Source organism: Mus pahari, chromosome 2 (genome assembly GCF_900095145.1).
Source record: "Mus pahari chromosome 2, PAHARI_EIJ_v1.1, whole genome shotgun sequence".
Taxonomy (NCBI): Eukaryota; Metazoa; Chordata; class Mammalia; order Rodentia; family Muridae; genus Mus; species Mus pahari.
In genome coordinates, this window is record NC_034591.1 from 43,259,397 (window position 1) to 43,281,530 (window position 22,134).

The window sequence follows — 22,134 nt, forward strand, 5'->3', positions numbered from 1 at the left end:
TGATGGTCATCCTTCTTGGTTTTCTTGTGTTTTGCAAGATGTATCTTGGGTATTCTAAGTTTCTGGGCTAATATCCGCTTATCAGTGAGTGCATAGTCAAAATGGCCATCCTGCCTCACCCCTTTCATGTCCCCTGTTCCAGACCCGTGTCTTGCAGTACAGAGGAATGCAATGGCAGTCACTGCCCCACTGGGAAGTCGAACTGGAAAGAGACACAGGAGATAGGCTTGCATCCTACTACAATGGAAAGCAGGAAGGTGCTATTGAGACATCCAGACTCTCAAAGGGGTTCTTAAATATGCATTGGCCTCAAGGCTCTGCTTGCTATATATTCCAGAGTTTCACCCTTTAAACATTGTAACAATGATTTTATTTTAGTAATTCTGTTCATGAGTATGGGTATTTTGCCTCCATGTATGCCTGTGCACTACTTTCATGCTTGGGGCTGCAAGAGGCCAGTAGAGGGCATGGAGCTTCTAGCACAGTGAATCTCAACCTCTGGGTTGTGACCCCTTGGGTGGAGAATGACCCGTTTTCAGGGTTGCCTAAGACCATCAGAAAACACAGATATTCACATTACTATTAATAAAATGACAAAGTTACAGTTATAAAATAGCAACAAGAATAATTCTGTGGTAAATTATTACATAGACCTCGTACCTTCCAAAGATTAAAAAGTAACACTCCAAATTATACAATAGAAACAAATATAATTTTCTCCAAAGCTATTTTTATTGCCTAAGCTAAAACTGATATATTGCTTTCCACTTCAATGAACAGAAAACATTGTCAATTAAAAAATGGGATGTCTTTTTGTCGTCAACTGCAGAAACTTCTATAAATGGTGTGTGTGTGTGTGTGTGTGCATGTGTGTGCTGACACTGGTCTCACATTAGTCGCATAACTTTCTGGCTGTGTACTATTTGTCTGGTTCACTTAAAGCCTTGCTGACTCCCAAAGTTTTGTTCCACAGAGGATAAAGGGAATGGACACAGTGGGTAAATTTATACTGCAGGAGAGTTAGAATTTTTGTTCAGGGCTTGAAAGTGGGACAAATAAAGAAAAACAAAGTTGAAGCACAACTTTGAGAGTGAAGCTTACTCAAAGAGCTGACTGGTTGGTAGTCAAGACCTAATTAAACAGTTAATGCTCTGGGTCACAGGCATATTCCAGGGTCAATAACAGTTTCAGCATTCAGACTATATGATTTGTAGAGTGAGACCCAACAGATAACCCTTGCAAAGGGTCTCCTAGATCCAGTCAAAAGCAGCCCAAATAACTAGGTGGTGAAGGAGCTAATGCAAATGGGCTCTGCCTCTCCCCTTTCTTTTTTCTTTTTTTTTTTTNTGCTTTCCACTTCAATGAACAGAAAACATTGTCAATTAAAAAATGGGATGTCTTTTTGTCGTCAACTGCAGAAACTTCTATAAATGGTGTGTGTGTGTGTGTGTGTGTGCATGTGATATGTGTGGGCTCATGCGTATATAGGTGTGTGTACACATGTGTGTAGTGTGTATGGGTTAGAGGACATTGGGCTATTCTACAGCAGTTGGTAGCCTTGTTTATTGATAAAGGGTCTCTCATTCGTCTGGGGCTCTCCAATTTGCCTAATTCTGCTAACCGACGAGTCCTAGTGGCCCTTCTGTTTCTGTCTTCCTGCTTTTAGAGAATAATTCTGCACTACAGGAAATTCCAGGGGGTTTCAGAGGACTGAATCCAGGTCCCCATGCTTGCAAGGAAACACGTTACTAAATAAGCATCTACTAAGCTCCAAAACCTCTACAAATTCTTCTAAAAACATTTACATTTTCTTACTTTAAAATATTCTTGTAGTTGGACTGCTTCTCCCAAGTGCCAGTGCTGGCAGGATGCAGCTTAGCTGCAAGCTGCTTTCTTTTCCATATCTGCCCCTCAAAAGCAAACAGTTTATACCTTGCTTCTTCTGAAAGTAAATCTCAATTTACATTTTGACAACCATTTAGAAGTCCTTGCTTCGGAGAGTTCAGGCACACTGAAAATCCTGGCATTGACACAGACATGTAGATATCATCATTTCCCTGGCCTGTTCACATGCAAATGCATTAGAAACAGAGACTAACCAAATGCTATCTCAACCTAGATGTTCGCTCTGCTTTTATGATGCATTTTTGGTAGGATTGGTTGGCTTGATCTGGGAAGGGGAGCATTCTCCTTTAATTGATAACTAATCTGTAGAAGAAGGACTTCTTGCTCCCCTGAGCTACCCCATTAATTTGGTCATGTTCCCACATTCTCACTGGCTGAGAATGAGGAATATTTCATCCTCATTCTCAGCCAGTGAGACCAAGGTGAAGTGGCTCTAAGGGCAGATGGATGTCTACAGCATAGGCAGTCACCTGCTTTCTTTAGTAACAGATAATACAGATTCTAAACAATGTGGTGGTTTTATGATCTCAACATCTGTCCTGAGGGACTGGCCTAAGTCTGCTGACTCATTATAAACATCTGTCACATGAGTAGACCATTCACTCACTAATCACTTCATTAAATCCTATTCTGGGCCTTGGAGAGCAACTTTGCATCATGTTGAACATAAGAAAATAGAATTGCAACCTGGGAACACAGGCAGGCCTTTAATGTGGTCAGGAATGGACTTTTTTCTTTTTAATTTCAGCCACAACATATTAATAATAAATTAATGTAGTTCGGTGAGTTAGCATCATTTCTGTTAGGTTTAACTATGTGATGTATGTTTTAAGTGGTCCTGAAGTGTCCAGTAATCTAGTTTTGTCAACAACTTTGTTGCTTTGTGGAACACGGTGTTTACTTATTCACCTGTACATGTAATATGTGTACTAATTTGTAACAATTTAGAGAGAGAGAGAGAGAGAGACAGACAGACAGACAGACAGACAGAGACAAAGAGCCACAGAGGCTGATGGATGGAAGGAGGGAGGAACTGAGTGATTATGTAAGTGTATTTATTGGAGATGTTAAGCTACATACACAATCCTTTTCTTTTGAACTTGTTTACCACACTTCGCAGTTGCTAATAGGTTTTACACCTGCACGTTTTGAACTATATTAATTGTGTGAAGTCGTAGGGAGCTAATTGTCTCTGGTGAGAAGGTACAGGTGGAGACATAATGAACAGTAGCAGATTACCCTTCAAGCCGACTCCTTAACGTAAAGAACCATTTGACCACGTGACTGTGTTATTTGTGGATGCGGTGGCTGCTTCTCTTTTTCAATGCTAGAATGAATTGTTTCTTACAGGGGGAGAAAAATGCAAGTAGCGGCAATTAATCAACCTGTTAGTTTACTCAATACATATTTATCAAGTGCCAGGTACACTGTCAAGTACTGTGTGTATACTAAAGTAAGAACTAATATATTCACCCAATATTTATGAGAGGGTGAATCCATAATCTAGATGAGAAGAGGATGGGCTTATAAAGACACAGAAGATAATATTCTCAGATAGACAGCCAAGGTTTGCATCTGGAGAGATGGCTCAGTGGTTAAGAGGACTGACTTCTCTTCCGGAGGTCCTGAGTTCAAATCCCATCAACCACCTGGTGGCTCACAACCATCTGTATTGAGATCTGATGCCCCCTTCTGGTGTTTGAAGACTGCTATAGTGTACTCACATATAATAAGTACATCTTTAAAAAGAAAAGAAAGAAAAGAAAAACATGAAGAGGTGATTAGGGGCCACTGGCATTCAAGTCAGGTGCTTTCTCATCTGGATAATTAGAGATAGTAAATCATGTTGTATGCGATCAGATAGTGATAATTACTGAAAATTCTGTAACACTGGCAGATCAACTACTTAAATATATACTTGTATGACTGTATGATATGGTATTAGAAATATGTTTTCCCCTAAATTGCACATAGGAAAATATAAGCATATATGTATGAATATATGAAGTCCAAATAGCAAATACCTATACATGGGCTAAATACGAATGATGCTCACAGACAGGAGGTCTTCTTAGCCCACTTTACAGTCAGTAAAGTCCTTATAAAATTGCTAGCTATGAGTGAGGGTGGCCTGCTATGTGGCTCTCAGGTTTCAGCAGAGTGACTTTATAAGAATTAGTATGGTCATAGAAATAAAAATACGGACTAATGACAACAATGGATTACAACCTCTGGGGTTTTGGGAACACTCTAGGACAACCTTTGTTATTGGGTGGGGACAGGCCTCATGGTGCAGACTGCTTCATCCATACCTGGGAGGCTGATGCTTGCATTGCAGGTAATTGGGAGACTGTGTCTTGTTGAAATCCAAATTTATATTCTTCAGTATTAAGTGACCGTGTGTGTGTGTGTGTGTGTGTGTGTGTGTGTGTATGTGTGTGCATGTGTGTATGTGTATGTGTATGTTTGTGTGTATGTGTGTGTATGTGTGTGTGTATGTGTGTGTGTATATATGTGTGTATGTGTGTGTATGTGTGTGTGTATGTATGTGTGTGTGCATATGTGTGTGTATGTGTGTGTATGTGTGTGTGTATGTGTGTACATGTGTGTGTATGCGTGTGTGTGTATGTGTGTATGTGTGTGTGTTGGGGGGCCCTCCTGCCAGCCATGCTTAGGGGTTATCCTGACCTAGGGTTTATTGTTATTTAAAGCCTATATTCTGCAGGAAGTACAGAATGCAGCTACACAATCGAAAATATTAAATCACTCTCTATACTTATTTAGACTTTAATTTAGGATGGTGAATTCATTTGGCTTTGAATAACTTTATCTTTTTAAAATATAAGACTAAGATTATAGATTTTGCAGCCTGAGAGAAGAAATTTCTGTTTGACATCTTTTAAAGTGTATTTGCACACGCTGTTAACTTTGTACATATATATTAAAGCCTAAAATACCTTGAAATAGAACTATCTTAACTTGAAAAAAGAGATAAAAGATGTACACAATTCTCAAATAAAGATGTGTTCTGCCACCCCCCCAAAAAACGAACCAAAAAAAAAGCCAAAATAAAAAACAAATAAACAAACAAAAAACCCAAACAAACAAAAAAACCCAATCCAACAGCTTCCTGCTACACACGTATAAAAACCCGACCGAACTGAAAGGAAACCAAATCAAGAGACTTACCCACTGATTCCTAAACTGGATCATGTGATGGAGGAAAAATGAAATAATGATGGAGAACATAGGGAAGAACAAAGAAATGATGAAAAAATAAGGACAACAGAAAAGACACAAAATGTCAATATAAACATCCAAGCATGCAAGTTACAGCTCTGTTTTCACACACTCACCTGCCACCAGGAACAAATCATGGGGAGAGATGATGGTGCAGTTTTGATTTTTAAAACAAACAAACAAACAAACAAACAAAATTTAAAAGTGTAATAATGAGGTATTTTGAGTGAGTGCTTGCATCTTACTGAGTTTAAATTGCAGTTTAATATATTTTGTGCATGTGTTTGTGGGGGGTGACTGGGTGCTTTGGTATTGTGTAGAGGTCAAAGGACAACTGGTAGCATTTTTTTCTTCCGCTATGTGGGTCCCTATAATTAAACTGAGGTCACTGGGCTTGTCATTTTGCTCAGCCAAATTAGAACTAGTGTCTACTTGATCCTACAAAAATGAAAACTATTGTGTAAATAGAATTTTTCATATGCTATATTTTTGTGACTTTTTTTTTAATGGATGCAAACTCTTAGTCTTCTAAATTTGTCTAAGCAAAGTAGACAGGTTTTTAGCTTCCTCATTTGCATGTAACAAGCAAGGTTTATGTAAATAGTCAACACCAAAATGGTATACAGGAAATTATAGGCCACTTGGAAAGTTTTAGCAGTGTGTATATACTCAAGGAGAAGCCTTGCAGAGCAGCGGCTCCTCCAGGTTACACTACTGCTCTAGGACTTACCTCTTGTCCTCCATCCAGGGCACACAGCTTGGTGCTTTGCTTCTTAGCATCAACTAATACATTAAACATTGTGCACACGGAAGCTGGGATGCGCAAGTCAGTTGTTTTGTTTGCCTTTTGTAGCTTGAGTTCGAAAGCAGTTCTTGTTCTAGTTATTAAAACATGAACTACAGTAAGAAATCCTGACTTACACCTCACCTGTTTGTAAAAGTCATATGATGATAGCATAAGACATACAGTTACAGACAGAGAGGCATAGCGGAGCTATGGAGTAGGTGGTGGGAGTGGGGCCAGGTGGGGGTGTTCTTTGCTGGCATCTCAAGTAAAGGTTAGACTGTGCTGTTTTTATAGAACACGGTTCAAGCATGTTTCACCATAATATTTTAAATGCTAGTTTTATGCAGCTACTCAAGATGATACAAACACAAAGAACCTTTTGGTTATGTCTAATGTACCATATTTAATGAAAAAAAAATCACTTATTGACTAAGTTAAGTTCCAAATAGAAAGCCTACATGTTCTTCTACACTTAAGCAGAAGATATCCCTTGTGTTAGAGAAGAACACAAGAGAGAGAGAGAGAGAGAGAGAGAGAGAGAGAGAGAGAGAGAGACCTAGAAAACTGGAAAAGGGTAATAAAAAGGGTAATAAACCACAGAAAACTACAATTCTTATTCATTTAAATTTTTCTTAAATGCCTGAAGTTGTATGTAAACAACGTGATTGGTCTTTATTAAAGGTGCCCCCAGCAATCTGACCTATAGGTTTGAGACTTGAGACTCACAGATGAGCTTTAAAAAATTAAATAATTCCAATCCTTATCTTGCTATAGGAGGGCTTTCACACTATTCCAAGAACTGGACTTTCTTGGCTCAATGGGCTTACTCAGTTGATCCAACAAGCATTTGGTTGACACTTGGATGCACTCCCCACAGAGCATAGACTCAAATAAATATACCCTAAGCAAAGGGACTGAGGACACATGACTGACCTATTAGCATCCCATGCTGACTGTGTTTAAAAAGGAAAACAGATCTGAAAGGCTCTGAAGTCTTTGACTTAGTTCTGGTTGCACGCTGAGAATGCATGTCGTTACTTGGAACTTGTCTGATGTCGCTAGCAAATCCCAGAAAGCAGTGAGCAGCCTCGGGACGAGGATGGTGCGGACTGCTTTGAGCTCCTCACACCACTTCATTGCACACAGACACCATACACAATGCATAAGATCTCAACAGACCATTTCCATAGTTTTCCGGAGATAACTTTGAGAAGATAAAGTATACTTCTCCCAGAGAGATATGCAGGGAAGATGTGATTGATATGGTATGAGTGTTATTGATTAGAGAAATGGGTGGGAGACCTGAAAACAGTATCATCAGATTAAGTTCATCAATTACATGGGTTTCCCAGGCTTAAGGTCAGAGAACGGAATGTCCAATACATTTTGAAACACTGGTTTATGTTCAATTCTTCCCTGTGACAATTAAGTAACAGGTACTCAGTATGGCATTATGGATCCTGGCATACTAGGCAGCAAGTTGGAACACGCATCTACCTTTTGACACACGCCTCTATCATATCACTGGCCATTAGTTTAAGTCTCTGCTCTAAGTGGTGGGCAAACTCTTGTTCTGGCCAATGGAGATCAAAGACAAACATTTGCAGCGCATCAAGTTTCCAGAACAGATCCTCGGAAGTTGTTGAGCCATTGCTAGAAGAAAGAGAAGAAACAAAGAACATGATGAACTTCCACTGTTAACAATGTGGGCCACACATCCACTGGTTTTCCTTTCTTTGATAACGCCATCAGTGAAGAATATACCACACACAATCTTACACATACAATCTTTCATGATCCAGTGGTCTCTTCAGTTAGCTTTCTAACTCTTCCTTTTAACTTCTTAACAAGGTAAGCCACGGAAAATATAACAGAAATAAATGCAGTAGTATATTTTCACAAAGAGGACTCATATGGGTACAGAGACTAGAGAAATCAAATTGTGCATATAAGGACTAATATTTTAACATCCTTTACCAATTTTTAAAAAAGGTGTTTTGTGCATGAAAATGTATATGCTCACACCTAGGAGCAGCCTTCCTGTTACCCATGAATCTGTGCCTCTGTAGTCACTGATACCATCTATCTACAGGACTGGGGCACACAGGAGCCTTAGCACACAGGGAATAGTAGGCTACGTAAGAAAGCAAACCTTTACTTCCAGGTTGAACTGCTTTGTGCTGTTTCTAGTTCATAATTAAAAAACTAACATTACAGAAATGGTCTAGCCTAGAAGTGGTATTTGAGGTGCTTTGCAGTTAGACCAAAGGCACACATTTTGGGCCTCTGTGCCTGATTGTGTAGCCACCATTCACCATGGTGGTAAAATTCCTCTAGGAAATATATAATTTCACACCATATATGGAGGCAATCTGCAGAGGAGTTCATACTTCATCAGAGCAAGGGATGCTACTATGACTTTCCACGAGCCAAGCATCTGGCCAACAGGATGACAGTTGTTTGAAAGTAAAATTCTCCTACATTAGAACACATTGAGACTCAACTGCAATATCAGAACCAAACAGAAGCAAGAAGAAAAAACAAACTGAGCAACGTCTTATTTGTTCGTAGTGTTCTAAAAACTTCTCCATGTGCTCTACATACACTGCTCTAAATTTATACTTACCCTGCAAAAGAAAATGAAAAGAATAAAACCCATTTATTATAGAGGCACGCTGGAAATTTTAAAACAAATTATTTTAAACAACCACATTGTTTAGCTAAATATATCTTAATTAGCGAGCTTTAGAAAAATCACCTCTTGCCCTGGCTAATTAAAAGCTTGGTTTCTGCCCTGTACCCTGGCCTCAGAGTCTCAGCTCTATCTCTAATTTAAGTTGCTATCCCAAACCCATTCTGCCAGGAATTTCTCAGAATCTCCTGGTCTAGCCGAGTCCCCTTCAGATTTAAGTTCTCAAGGGACCAATCATGACAACACTGAGTTTTAATGACTGATTGTCTGTTTACCTTAATGTGGGCTGGACAGAGCCTCAATAAAGACCTGACGGGGCTATATGACACTACTGTGAAAAAATGTGTAAGGGTCTTTACATGTATCATATGTACAAGAAAGACACAAGGACAATACAAGGCCAGGCAATCTACCCCCATATAGCCACCATAGGGTACAGTTAGCAGATCTGTGTTTTAACTGAATATACTTGGCAAGAGACAAATCTGCCTGATATATTTTGGAGGACCATAACTTTAAAAAATGTGCATGCTTTAGCAACAGACCACCAACGAAAGTAATCATCAAACCAAAATTTAAAAAAATCTCATAGTCAAGGAAAAATTCTATTAAAATTTTTCTTGTATAAAATGTGAGTTGTATCTTTATAGAGACCCAAATATGCTTTTCTTCTGCTTAATGCTACATGAAAATTAGAGACAATAAAGGTGTTTAATTGGGAACTTAATTGGTATAATAAGTGTTTGTTATAATTGAATAGATGAAAAAATATAAATAGGTCTGGAGCTGATATAGATAACCTGCAATTTATTCTGAGACTTTTCATTAAAAGTTATTTCTAATCAGTGACCCAGTCCTAAAAATACTACAGATTAAAGAACTCAAATATAAATAATGAACCTTTATCTAATTCCCTAAGTCAGTAGAAATTCAGCTTTATGACATTCATCTGCATAGCTAATGGCAAGTACTACCACCCCTTCCCAAATGATGACTCTATTCAGAGAGAAAGATGGGGAGGAATTTTCTGGGTCGATCTTCTCTCTCTCTCTCTCTCTCTCTCTCTCTCTCTCTCTCTCTCTCTCTCCTTCCTTCCTTCCTTCCTTCCTTCCTTCCTTCCTTCCTTCCTTCTTTCTCTTTCTTTCTTAGATTTTGGCATAGTTTGTGTAATCCCGAATCTAGCTGCTGAGTCTTGTAAAATAAACTCCATGTTGACCGATGTCAGTTGATCTGGTGTACACCCGGGGAAGTGGTCATTTTCTATGGAAGTGGATTTCCCAGTAGGGGTTTCTGCACCTCACCTGTAGAGTTGTTCTACACATGTCCCCCACACAGTCCCCACTGTATTTACCTGTTCTACTTGTCACCTTTCAATAAAGCATATCAAATGTTGGTACAAAAAAAAAAAAATTAGGAAGCTTCTTCTTTGCTTGGAAAACACCAAATGGCATATGATACTGGTCTAGTGGGAGGGCCTAGAGGGCCTGGTGTGGGGTGGGTTGGGGACAGGATTTGGAGATCACAGATGCCTCTGAGAGGTTTTCTCAGAGGCTTAGAGGTCAAGGTTGTGGTGGAGGCTCATGGAGGTAAAGATAAAAACAAGTGGATCCCAACGACCTAGCTGGGCCACCTGGTCAAGGACATGAAGATCAAGAGATCTACCTATTCTCCCTGCCCACTAAGGCATACTAGATTATTAGCCTTTTCCATGGCAGATCCCAAAAGGATGAGGTTCTAAAACTCATGCCAGCACAGAAGCAGACTCTGGCTGGGCAGAGTTCAAGGTTCAAGGCTTTTGTTGGTATTGGGGTCTACAATGGTCATGGTGGTCTTGGTGTTCCATACTTCAAGGAGGGAGCTACTGCTATCTCAGGGGGATATCATCTTGGCAAAGCTTTCTATTGTCCCTATGTGGAGAGGCTCCAGGGGAAAAAAGATTGGAAAGCCCCACATTGTTCTGTGCAAGGTGACAGTCCACTGTAGCTCTGTGCCAGTGTATTTCATCCTTGCTCCCAGAGGCACTGACATTGTCTCTTCCCCTGTGCCCAAGGAGCTACTGATGATAACCAGTATTGATGACTGCTACACATCAGCCAGGGCCTGCAATGTCACCTTGGCAACCTTGCCAAGGCCACCTTTGATACCATCTCCAAGACATACAGGTCTCTGACCCCTAACCTCTGGAAAGGGACTGTGCTCACTAGGTCTCCTGATTGAGATTTCACTGACCATATTGTGAAAACCCATGGCAGAGACTTTTAAACAACCCAAAAGACCTGAAAGCAGAAGGAAAAAAATGGGAACAGGAAGGGGACCACTGGGAGAGGAGGGGACAGGAAGAGTAGGGAAAGAAAATCAGAGCACAGTATATGTGATATATGTGTGTGGGACTTTTAAAATAAAACCATCACTTTTTACAATAACCATACATCAACTTAAAATGTGAACCAAGATACCATCATAACATTATGACTAATCATGGTCACTATGACAACAAAGAACCTAATAATCTTGGTAATGATCATGGTGACATATCACCATATGATACTTGTAACACATATTTTTTATTTGTTTATGACAATAAAGGCACCATCACCCACTTGTCATGACCCTGTCTTGATATTGACATCACTCTGTAAAGGGTCTTAACAAGAGAAGGTTTGGGTTTCCTATAATCCCCAAGCTAACGGAGTAGTAAAACATGGAACTAAAGCATACCAGATAATGCCCACAAATCATAGTGTCCTAGTGAAATGTAGATGGAGAAGGAGTTAGAAGAGAGGTAGGATTATACAGAGGCCAAAATTATACATTTAGAAAGGTTCCTTATTCCATGTAGGTAATTTCTGAGCAAACAACTCTATGTATTCCAATGGCACAAAGAATTTGTCTCTAAGGCAAAGACTGATATGCAAGATCCTATCCCAGTTGGACATGCCAGTCTAGCAATGTTTACTTTGGGGTAACGCCTGTGAAACATTTTCACAGGTTATCACTCTCTTTCATGGTATCATCCTATTTGTCTTTTTGACTGTATATATTCAAGACTGAGAACAGATTTGGTGTTAGGGAGAAGGAAAGCTAGTTCAGTCTTTGAGCAGTTTGTAATACAGAAGCAGAATAAAGAGACATGCATGAAGGGTCCCAAGGTCCAGTGAATCTGGGCCAAATTTGCCTATCATGGTCTATTAGACCCTGGGTATTTCTTTCCTTTATTAATTTACTTGCGAGTGCCATTTCTTTAACTGTGAAATGGAGACAGTGACACTTACCTTACAGAGTTGTTATAAGGATAAAATGAGATAAAGAACTTGGCACAGTACCTAGAACATAGCAAATTCCTGATATTCAGATAAATTGTCGGTATTTTTTTAATCTAATGTTTGTGCTAAATGATTTAATGTGATGTCTGTGCAAAAGACTTTGCTGTCTTTTTACATCTGTAAACTAACTTTATAACTTCAGTAGATTTTTATGAGGCTCTGAGTTTTCAAAGGAGCAAACTTATAAATAACAATGGGAAGACCCAGCAACAATGATAGCATATAGCATTAATTACCATTTATTTCACACCTAGCATTTTCCAGTAGTAGTAACTATTTATAGAAAACCTAGGATGCGCCAGATACTTCTATGCAGTGTTTTTGACTCTCTCCCACAAGACTATCTTTTTATTTGAAATCAATGATTCTTCAGTTGAAGAAAGAGAGGCTAAGAAACATTTATTATTCATAAACTTAAAGTTTATATATAAAGTTTAAAGTCAGACATATTCAATTTTAGAGCCCTTTTCCCTAATGACAGTTAGTTAGGGTATAGTAGGCAGGCTCACTACAATGTGGAGAAATTAAATATGCTTTTTAATGGCACCAAGACTTACAATTGCAAGGTATGTCAACCGAAGAAGGAAAAGAACAACAAAAGAATGTCCTGGCATTGGGATAATATGAACAGTTGCTTCCCTGCAAGGTCTAATTCTGCTTCTTCAATGCTAAGACTAAGATACAAAACAAAACACAGTGAAACAGTCGCTATCCTCTGTGGATGCTTTTCTCCATCTACAATGTCAATGGTGTGAGCAGTAAGAAAGCTGAACTTACCCCAATTGTCAAAATGGGAAACTTGGGTTTGTACTGCTTAGGGTAGATCGAATAACTTAGGGTTAAAAAACATGACATCGGCCACACAGAATAAACATAAGCAACATCAAACCAGTGTGATTTTTTTCTTTCAATCCATCATTTATCATCCATATGCTAAGCTCAGCTCAGTTGCTTAAAAACTCAAAAACGAGTAAAGCCAAAAACAGTACTCCTCAGTCCACAGTGATAAATGCCATGCACTCGGGACACATCTGCACAGAAAAACAGCCAAGGCCATGCACTAGCTAACACAACACCAGGAAATAAGTGAGGGATACACACGTGGACTCATATAAAGAAGCCATCCACGGAGGAGTAGAAAAGCTAGGAATCTGTGGAAGATTAAGAGGCAGACTTGGAACTTTTGGAAGAGCTACATTGGGAAGACTGTTGGCGATATTCCTGTAAAGAAACAAACAACGTGGGAAGGGCCACCATAAGCAATAACCACAGATGGCTGTAGGTAAAGTCATAAGGTCGGGACTGCTACAGGTGCTCGGAGGGCACCAGGACACCTACTTGACAGGCTGCCACGTCTCCTGCTCAAAACCTCTGTGAATGGACTGGGCGATGGCAGACTCCATCAGGTCAACGTAGCGGACGACCAAGGGCACAAAGATCTCTTGCAAGTGCTTGTGGAATTTTCCATTGCACAGAAGTGCTGAAACGGGCAAGCAGAAACAGTGTTTGTCAGAGGGATAGTATCAGCTACTTGGGAAGAAAAAAAGAGGTGAAAAATAATTATTTTTCTTCCTGAAAGTGCCTCACATGGTAAAACCGATAGAATACAGATGATAATGGATTTTGCTCTTTATATTGAATATCATATCGTGGAGATTACCTCAAAATTATACTTAGCCTTTCATATACGCCTGTCAAAACAAAAATGGGTTATATGTTCTAAGCAGGTGGTATGCTTGTATATCCTAAGAGATTTAACACATTGGCAAATGACCACTTACAGTAAATTCAAGGGAGCTGCTGCCTCCACAGTAGGTCCTGACGCATGTAAATGCAGCAATGAAGCCCAGCCAGAATCCACTTGCTAGGCCGTGTATCAGGAAAGCAAACGCTAACCCTGTTCAACTGGACAGGTAAGCTTGATCAGAGCTACACTTCTGAATTCACTGGGCACGGTGATTGTGACCCTGGAAGTATTTATTCCAGTTCATGAATTTTTTAGTTATCTGGAGATGTGTTTTTAGTGTTCAATTTACCTCATTACTTTTTGTGGTTCTGGGGTTTGAACCCAGGGCTTGTAGCAAATTAGGTAAATGCTCTACCAATGACCTATACTTCCAGGCCTAATACTTCTGTATTTAAAAATCAATACATTACATTCTTCTTATTTTTTCAGTTTCCAATTAGTCCGATAAATTAAGGTTAGGAATGCCCTTCATAGAGTGACTATATAAATCTTTTTATTGTTTTGTTTTGTCTTTTAAATGTTTTATTTATTTATTTATTTATTTACTTACTTACTTATTTTTATTGGATATTTTATTTACATTTCAAATGTTATGACCTTTCTAGGTTTCCCCTCTGCAACCCCCCCATACCAACCCCTCCCCCTGCTTCTAAGAGGGTGCTCCCCACTTCCCTACCCACTCCTACTTCACTGCCCTGGCATTCCCCTATACTGGGGAATCGACCCTTCACAGGACCAAGGGCCTCTCCTCTCATTGATGCCAGACAGTGCCATCCTCTACTACATATGCAGCAGGAGCCATGGGTTCCCCCCAAACCCTCAACGTGTACTCCTTCGTTGGTAGTTTAGTTCCCTGGAAGCTCTGGGGGTCTGGTTGGTTGATATTGTTGTTCTTCCTATGAGTTAAATCTTATATTTAGTAGTACTTGATCAAGGACAGGGTGTACCCATCACCTCCTGGAGCCATGCTCTCCATACACAGATCACAATGGCACTAAAACATTGGTCACAGCATGAAGTTAAGCTGGACCTAGAAGGAACAGATGCAGCAGGACAACACTTGGCAATGCTAAGACTGAAAGATTCCCAACTTTTTTTTTTTTTTATTAATCTTGCTGTAAATGTTTCTCAAGTGGACATATCCTAAACACATTTATGAATGCTTTATGTCTTCCAGGTGAAAATGTACTTATTAATACACACACGCACACACACACACACACACACACACACACACACACACACACACACACATACACAGTCAGTGTTCAGGAAAGGCACATCTGAAGAGATGAGGTTTAAATTTAATCCATGTATCAGAAAAGTTTCCCATGGGAGTTCAGTGGTGGAGATGGTGGGGTTGCCAGGTGGAGGGAATACCTAGCATAAAGCTTTTCAAGGGGATGATCTACAATGACAAGGAGCACAGTTAGGACAGGGAGTGATTCTGGGGGCATCTGGGTTCTAGGACATGGTGTGGAAGTTCACTGGATACAATGGCACAATTTATTATGAGCACTTGTCAGTAAAAGAGTGACACGATCCTGTCGTTCTGGTTGCTGTATAACAAAGGGAGGCAATTAAGAAAGAAGAGGGGGCTAGTGAAAAGCTTTGGGTAAAAGGTGACAGTGGCTTTGATTAAGGTGGCAGAAGTGGAAGATGTTAAAAGAATAATCTCTCATCAATTTCATTCTCTTTAGTGGATTTGATTCTCTGCACAGGTTGAGTTAACATGTATAACCTGCAGCAACCCAACACTCTGGTCACACATTCAATATACCAGCTTCTCGCATCATCTTCTTCATACAAAAGTGAACATAAGTCCTAGGGTCTTAAGGCTTTGACAAAGTGCACAGCATTCACTAACATGACATGCACAGGGAATGCTCTCAATGTATTTCTGTGACTCTCAAGCTTGTGAGAGGACGGAGAAAGATGGACTTGTGAAAGTAACGCTAGGCCCAGGAAAGGCAACTGCTTTTACTCTAGCTCTCTTATGGCTTAGTCTTTCCTTGTAACGAAAACAACAACAACAAACAAACAAAAGCAAAATCAAAATAAAACCTACAACCCAACCCCCCAAACCAAAACAAACAAACAAAACCCAAACCAAAATAAACAAAATCAACCTTTCCTTGGTTTTAGTGCTCATTCCATACACATGGGAACCTGACTTTGAATCCTTAGCATCTACATAAAATGCTGGGCTCAGTGGTGCACTCCTGCAAATTCAGTGCTGGGAGGTAGAGAAAGGGGCACCTCGTAGGCTTGCCTGGCTGGTCAGTCTAGCTAAATCTAGGAGCTCCAGGTTCCAGTGAAAGACAGTTGCACACACATATATATAAGGCACACATCAATACAGGAAGACACACATCTTTGACCTCTGATTTCTGTGGGTGCATGAACATACATACCGAAGAAATCTTTTCTTGCTTATCTATTGGCAAAAGGTTTTCTGTTCAAGGGGCAAAATTTAGTGATAAATGTCTTATTAAGAAGACTAAAAAAAACAAAAAAAAAACCAAAAAAAAAAAAAACCAAAAAAAAAAAAAAAAAANAAAAAAAAAAAAAAAAAAAAAGAAGAAGACTAATGTCATCCTAATGAAGTTTTCATCAGCACACGGAAGGAAGGTGCTTCATTCACTCCCAGAGACTCAAGTCACAGAACTGAAAGGTACTGTTATACGGTATAATTCAATTACCCTCCAACCAAATGTTGCCTAAACAAAGATGCTAAGCTTTAAGGGTAATATGTTTTTACCTGAAATATCAAACCCAGTATAACAGACAACCCAGTTAGGCAATGTAATAAAATCTTATTGGTTGTATTTTTGCTTAATATCTCTCCTCCTCTATATTGATATTTTTGAAGTGCCAAGCACTGTGTTAAGTTGTATTGTACATTTCATTATTTAACTGTCACAAAAGCTCTAGAAGGAAAGAAATATTTTTGATTATTAATAAAGAAGATAAAGTTTAGAGAGATTAGGAAATTTCCTTACCTTACCTTACCTTACCTGGCTGTTTGCTCAGTATTGCACTGAGCTCTGGCTCACAGAAACTGTTCAGATGTTTGATGTACGAAGGAATATTTGGATACATCTACTGTATCTTTTCTTGGGAGACTGTATTGAATGACAGCTATATAGCCAATTGAGGCCTGTATAACCTTCACATTTTAGATAAAATATATGATACTAGATGATGCTGTCATGATAAATTTTAGGACTTATCCAAGATTTGGCTACTGGATAGGGATAGCTCTTATTTCATTGAATGTAGCACAAAAAGTTTTTTTTTCTGTCAGTTATTACTACTAGCAATATGATTATTTCATGCATACTTTTGAGAAATTATAGATTATACCCTTTATGAATTTTATAGTGGATAATTAATTTTGGCTAAAAGTTCCCTCCTATTTCAGCTTAGACTTGCCTTTAATTTTTTTGTAGTGCTGGGTATTGAATCCACGGTCTGGGCACTTGCTTTACCAATCTGATATATCTCTTGCCTTCCTTTTTGATTTTTCTTAAATAATCACATTTAAATAATCAAGACAATAATCATATTTGAATAACCAAGAAAAACTGACATTATTGTTTATATTTAGAGAGAAGAAAAAGCAGAGAGACACACACACAGAGAGAGAGAGAGAGAGAGAGAGAGAGAGAGAGAGAGAGAGAGAGAGAGAGAGAGAGAGCAGTAGAGAGAGAGAGCAAGAGAGTGAGAGAGGAAAGAAGAGTAAAGACACAAGTGAGGGAAGATGGGAAGGGAANAAAACACTATCTGTGAAGACAACGTAAATAGTAGTTAATTCTCAGGGCATCTGTTAGTGATCTTGCAGGACAAGACATCTGACAAGCAAAACTTCAGAGAAAGAGAGAGAGAGAGAGAGAGAAACAGAGAGAGAGAGCAAGAGAGTGAGAGAGGAAAGAAGAGTAAAGACACAAGTGAGGGAAGATGGGAAGGGAAGGAGAGGCAGAGGAGAAAATAGAAAGCACAAGGTGTACTATGGGCAGGAACGAGCAGGAAGAATGGAGAGGCAAAGGAGAAACAGGAATAGCATACTAGTGTGGGAAGGCAACGCTACAGAAATTCACACCTGTCTGTCAATGTGTGCTCTTTCCTGCTTGCCCATATGCCAGCTTTCACCCTACTTCCATCAGACAAAAGCCCCTCTTAGAGGTAGCCCGAGGCATCAGGAGTCTTCTCTCTGTGGCTATGATTTGATGCTGTCACCAGTTTAATTCATGGCTTTACAAGACACTACTGCAATGCTGCAATGGAAAGGGAAAGTTTTCAACCTGGCTTTATCCAAGAAGGTTTCCTTCTTTCTTATTTTTCTTACTGTGTAGCTCTGGCTTATTGGCCTGGTACCTTCTGTGTTGACCAGGCTGACCTCAAACACATGGCAACATGTCTCAGGTACTTCCCCCAGAGTCAAGATTCTTTCTGACAATGTCCTCCAGATGTGGGAGTGGAGTGGATTGCCCTGGAATCTTGAGAACTGGTTACAGCAACTTAAGTGGAGGTTCAGCACCTATTCTGCTGATCAAAAGAACCATGTCTCCCCAAAGACTCCTTGTTCCCAAATACCACCTTGCTGGAGGACGAAGGAATATGTATATATGAAGTCTTATGGCACAAGTAGAAATGACAGAAAAGAAAGCAAAAAGGCTTAAATAAAGCAAAACTCAGGATGCAACAAGCCTAATTAGTTTGAACATCTCCAACAATTAATAAATAAAAAGTACTTGACATAGGCTTTTAATAGTAATATTTCAATACACTTTACTCTATGATCCAATTAATAAAATTACTGAGACAATGATTACTGGGTAAAATGAATAGGCAAATGAAAGTATTCAAGCATTGTTTTCAGGGTAAACATATGCGCTCTCTCCTGCACTATGTAATCTATGTCCATGTTGCTGCACCGCCTTTCAATTAGTTTGCATTAGTGGATTACTGGTAAGAGTGATTATCCTCCCTCAAATTCTAATTAGGTATTTTATAAGTAAAAGAGTAATTCATGGTTAGCAAAACAAAGCAAATACAACCAACCACAAGACAAACCAGCAGACTGCTATGAGACAATTATCCAAAGGGAATACACATTCTATCAGCACACAGTAAGGCAGGCGCAGTGGACTAAGATATAAAATTAATAGAAACTCTTCTTGTTGACATATACACAGAACAAAGACATAGGAAACCTGAGTCAGGATTTCAGGAGGGAAGCCAGGAGAGTTGTGGTTGACAGCAATGTTGTGAAAAAGGAAAGCACAAAATCAAACAAAGACCTTGGACACCCCCCAGTCAAGAGCCTGTCACATTAAATGCATACTTGATAAATGCCTGTTTTCTGCATATAACTTCTAGTGAAAGTTTTGATAGCACCCTATTCAATTTAAGAAGAAAACACATGGATTTCATTAATCTTTCATTTAAATTTTAATACATGTATTTACTTACTTGTGTGTGTGTGTGTTAGAAAGTGTGTATGACATGGGGTGTGTGTGTGTGTGTGTGTGTGTGTGTGTGTGTGTGTGTTTGATTAAGAGGAGAGCTTGTTGGAGCCTGTTCTCTCCTTCTGCAATGTGGGTATTCCTGAGGATTGAACGCAGTCATCTTTTTTGATTGAAAGTGCCTTTACTCACTGAGCTGTCTTGCCAGCCTCAATCAGTTAATATTTTGAAAAGTAATTTTATAGTTTACTAGTATTTAACTCATATTGTTACTACAAGAATAAGTTCCTAAAACCATACTCAAGTATTCTTTTCCTCTCAAGTTACTTGTTCAAAGACAATCAGATACATGTATGTATATATGTATGTATGTATGTATGTATGTATGTATGTATGTATTTATGTACATAATATTACATAAACAGAGGTAACAGGGAACTGAGGTATCACAGTATTCCTTACTTTGGGAAAAAGAAAGGCAAATATATGTACTATAAACATAGAAACAATCAATATAATAAATCTGTTTATAATTACAATTAAAAAATTCACAGGACAGGACAGAGACTAAGCTGTATATCTCACAACAATCTATCATTAGTGTTAGTAACATAGAAATGTCCACATTTGATACTAGTTTCATGCTTCTTAAAGATAAGAATTATTTCTTATCAACACTTTTTTTTTGTTGTTGTTGTTTCCTATGGGTTTTATTCAGGCAAAACTGGGTATGACTTTTAACCAAAGCTCAGAGAAACAGTTCCTCATGATCCAACAGTTCTCAGGCTGGCTTTACAAGATTATGTAACATTGGCCACAGCATTTGGCTATCTGCAGTCATGACCTGTAATACCTTCTCCCTTAACGGGAGCAAGTGAGTGTGGCTGCATCACCATCAACATCAGCAGGGCCTGGGTTTTTGAGGTTCAGAAGCAGAATTCATAGATGCTTCTGTAAGTCTGTTGTGAGGGACACAGACTCCCAACAGAAAAAGAGAATGCAGACTGAAAGTAGTTTTAAAATGTCTACATTATATACAGAAACTAGAGTTCTATGGAATTCTATTGATGGAAAATGCTTCTGTCGACTGATTTTATAATTCTTCCATTATTCTGTGGAGGAGAACAAGTTCTGTTGTATAATTTAAAAATTTACTCATCTCTAGGGATCAGAGTTAAATACATTTTCCTATTGGGTGGTCATCCTATCATTTGCAGAGTAGCTGTCTATGACGCTGCTGGCACACAACCCCAGTATATAATGCAGAATTTATATCCTTTCTGCATTGTTCTCTGTGTACGTATACAGATCTGTCCATAAACACTGCTTCGTGGATTTCAGACACACAGCTCATTTAAGCACCGGGGGTGGAAGAACATGCAGGTGCCAGGCCTTCATATTTCAAAGCCTACAGATTAACCTAATATACAATATGGTGACCTAACAGCTCTTCATTTGAAAGAAATCTGAAAAATAATCTCTGATCCAGCCGAAGTGTGAGAGGAACCCAGCGGGATTTCCACCTCTTCATTTCTTAATGAGTTTTTTGATAATGAGAGGTGACTTTGCCAGTCACTCTGGGCTCTATTATGGCTAATTTGACTCCTCTTCACTCTCCTTGTTAATTATTAACACTAGCCTTTTTATCCTCATGAGACCACATTCCAATTTTTTCCTTTTTTCGATTTTTTTATGAGCCCATCTTTATGGAGGTGAAAGTCTTGGGGAACAGGTTTTCACTTAGCGTAGAGCCTGAACATTTATTATTCCTTTAGGCAGAGACGCTGTGACATTGATTACATAAGCACGGGTGTTCCTCGTGCTGGCTTTAATGTGCTAGCAATGTGAAAAGGCTGTTAATTAGGGAAGAAGCACCATGGTATTTTTCACTTGGGAATCATTTCCCCATAGAATGGTCATTTGCCACTTGCTAGCATATCCACAGATTAAAAGGTGACTAGCTGCAAGCCTGCCTTTCAGGCGTGCTGGAAGAAATGATCAGTGCCATTTGTAAGATGGCTTTCACTTCTCAGGGGCGGCCACTAGCCACATCTATTCTCCATGGGACAACTGTGGAAAATACTATGCAAGAGTAGAATCTATTTGTAGTTGCTTTATAGACATTCAGTTATCATCTAACTAACATGTTAATTGCTTCATTATGAAAACATTTCTCTTCAACTTTTAATACATGTCTCTTCCAAAAGTGTTTCCTCAGATGCCTCTTAAAGTAACTACTCATCTAATTACCTCTAGTTGGGGGAGCAGGGGGTACACAGAGGCAGCGCGGAAGGCAAGCAGAGGCTCAGTCAGTTTTGGCCAGGAACGGAGCCCAAGCTTGTTTACCTCACCAACCTTGCTCTGGGAATCCTGGGTGAGGCCAGGAGGGTGGGCGGTTGGGGACAGTTGCTAAAAGCAGGATGCAGCTGGCACTATTCCCTTGAGGGAAACCACATCTCACCTCCAAGTGTTCTCCGAGCTCCAAAGTGCTCTAACCATTGCTAACTGCCGGGGAAGACACACACCTCAGACGCCATGTCTTTTTCCTCCTTGAAAGAGAAACTGGATTTGAGGTCTTGACCCCTTTTCTCCACTAATTTCCCCGTGGAAATCTTGTCACTGATTTCCCCTAGAAATCTTGTCACAGATGCTTCTTAACATGTCAGCTAAGATAACCTCTCGTTTTATCTAACCCTCTCTGTATTTGAGATTCATCACTGTCCTTCTGTCCTGATAACTCGGTGCCCTATAAACATTTTCTGAGTTAAAAATCAAAAGCCCGGGGAATCATTGAAAGTACACTATTGCTGCATGAATGTTCTCAGAGTCCGCTTTGTTACTCTGGAATGAAACTGATCTGGCTATGAAGTGATGTCGTCCCACCCCCATCTCCATCCCTCATTCCCTGTGGGCAAAGCCCCGCTCAGGTTCACTGCCTTCACCAGCCCCAGTTTCCTCAGCAGGAAAACCAA

General features: G+C 39.5%; 1 protein-coding gene across 12 annotated transcripts in view; it reads right to left on the reverse strand.

The window, feature by feature from the left end:
* Positions 1-22,134, reverse strand: part of Cadps2 (calcium dependent secretion activator 2) — a 518,996-nt gene that overhangs the window by 52,179 nt on the left and 444,683 nt on the right. For 4 of the 12 annotated variants that reach the window (XM_029533832.1, XM_029533822.1, XM_021190681.1 and 1 more), the window contains 3 exons: positions 13,286-13,427; positions 7,430-7,585; positions 5,876-6,023 (listed from right to left, as the gene is read on the reverse strand). In XM_029533832.1, the coding sequence (XP_029389692.1) occupies positions 5,876-6,023; positions 7,430-7,585; positions 13,286-13,427 (446 nt within the window). Of the gene's footprint in view, positions 1-5,094; positions 5,110-5,875; positions 6,024-7,429; positions 7,586-13,048; positions 13,169-13,285; positions 13,428-22,134 lie in introns of all 12 variants that reach the window. The other 8 variants (XM_029533805.1, XM_029533800.1, XM_029533797.1 and 5 more) reach the window with 3 other exon arrangements.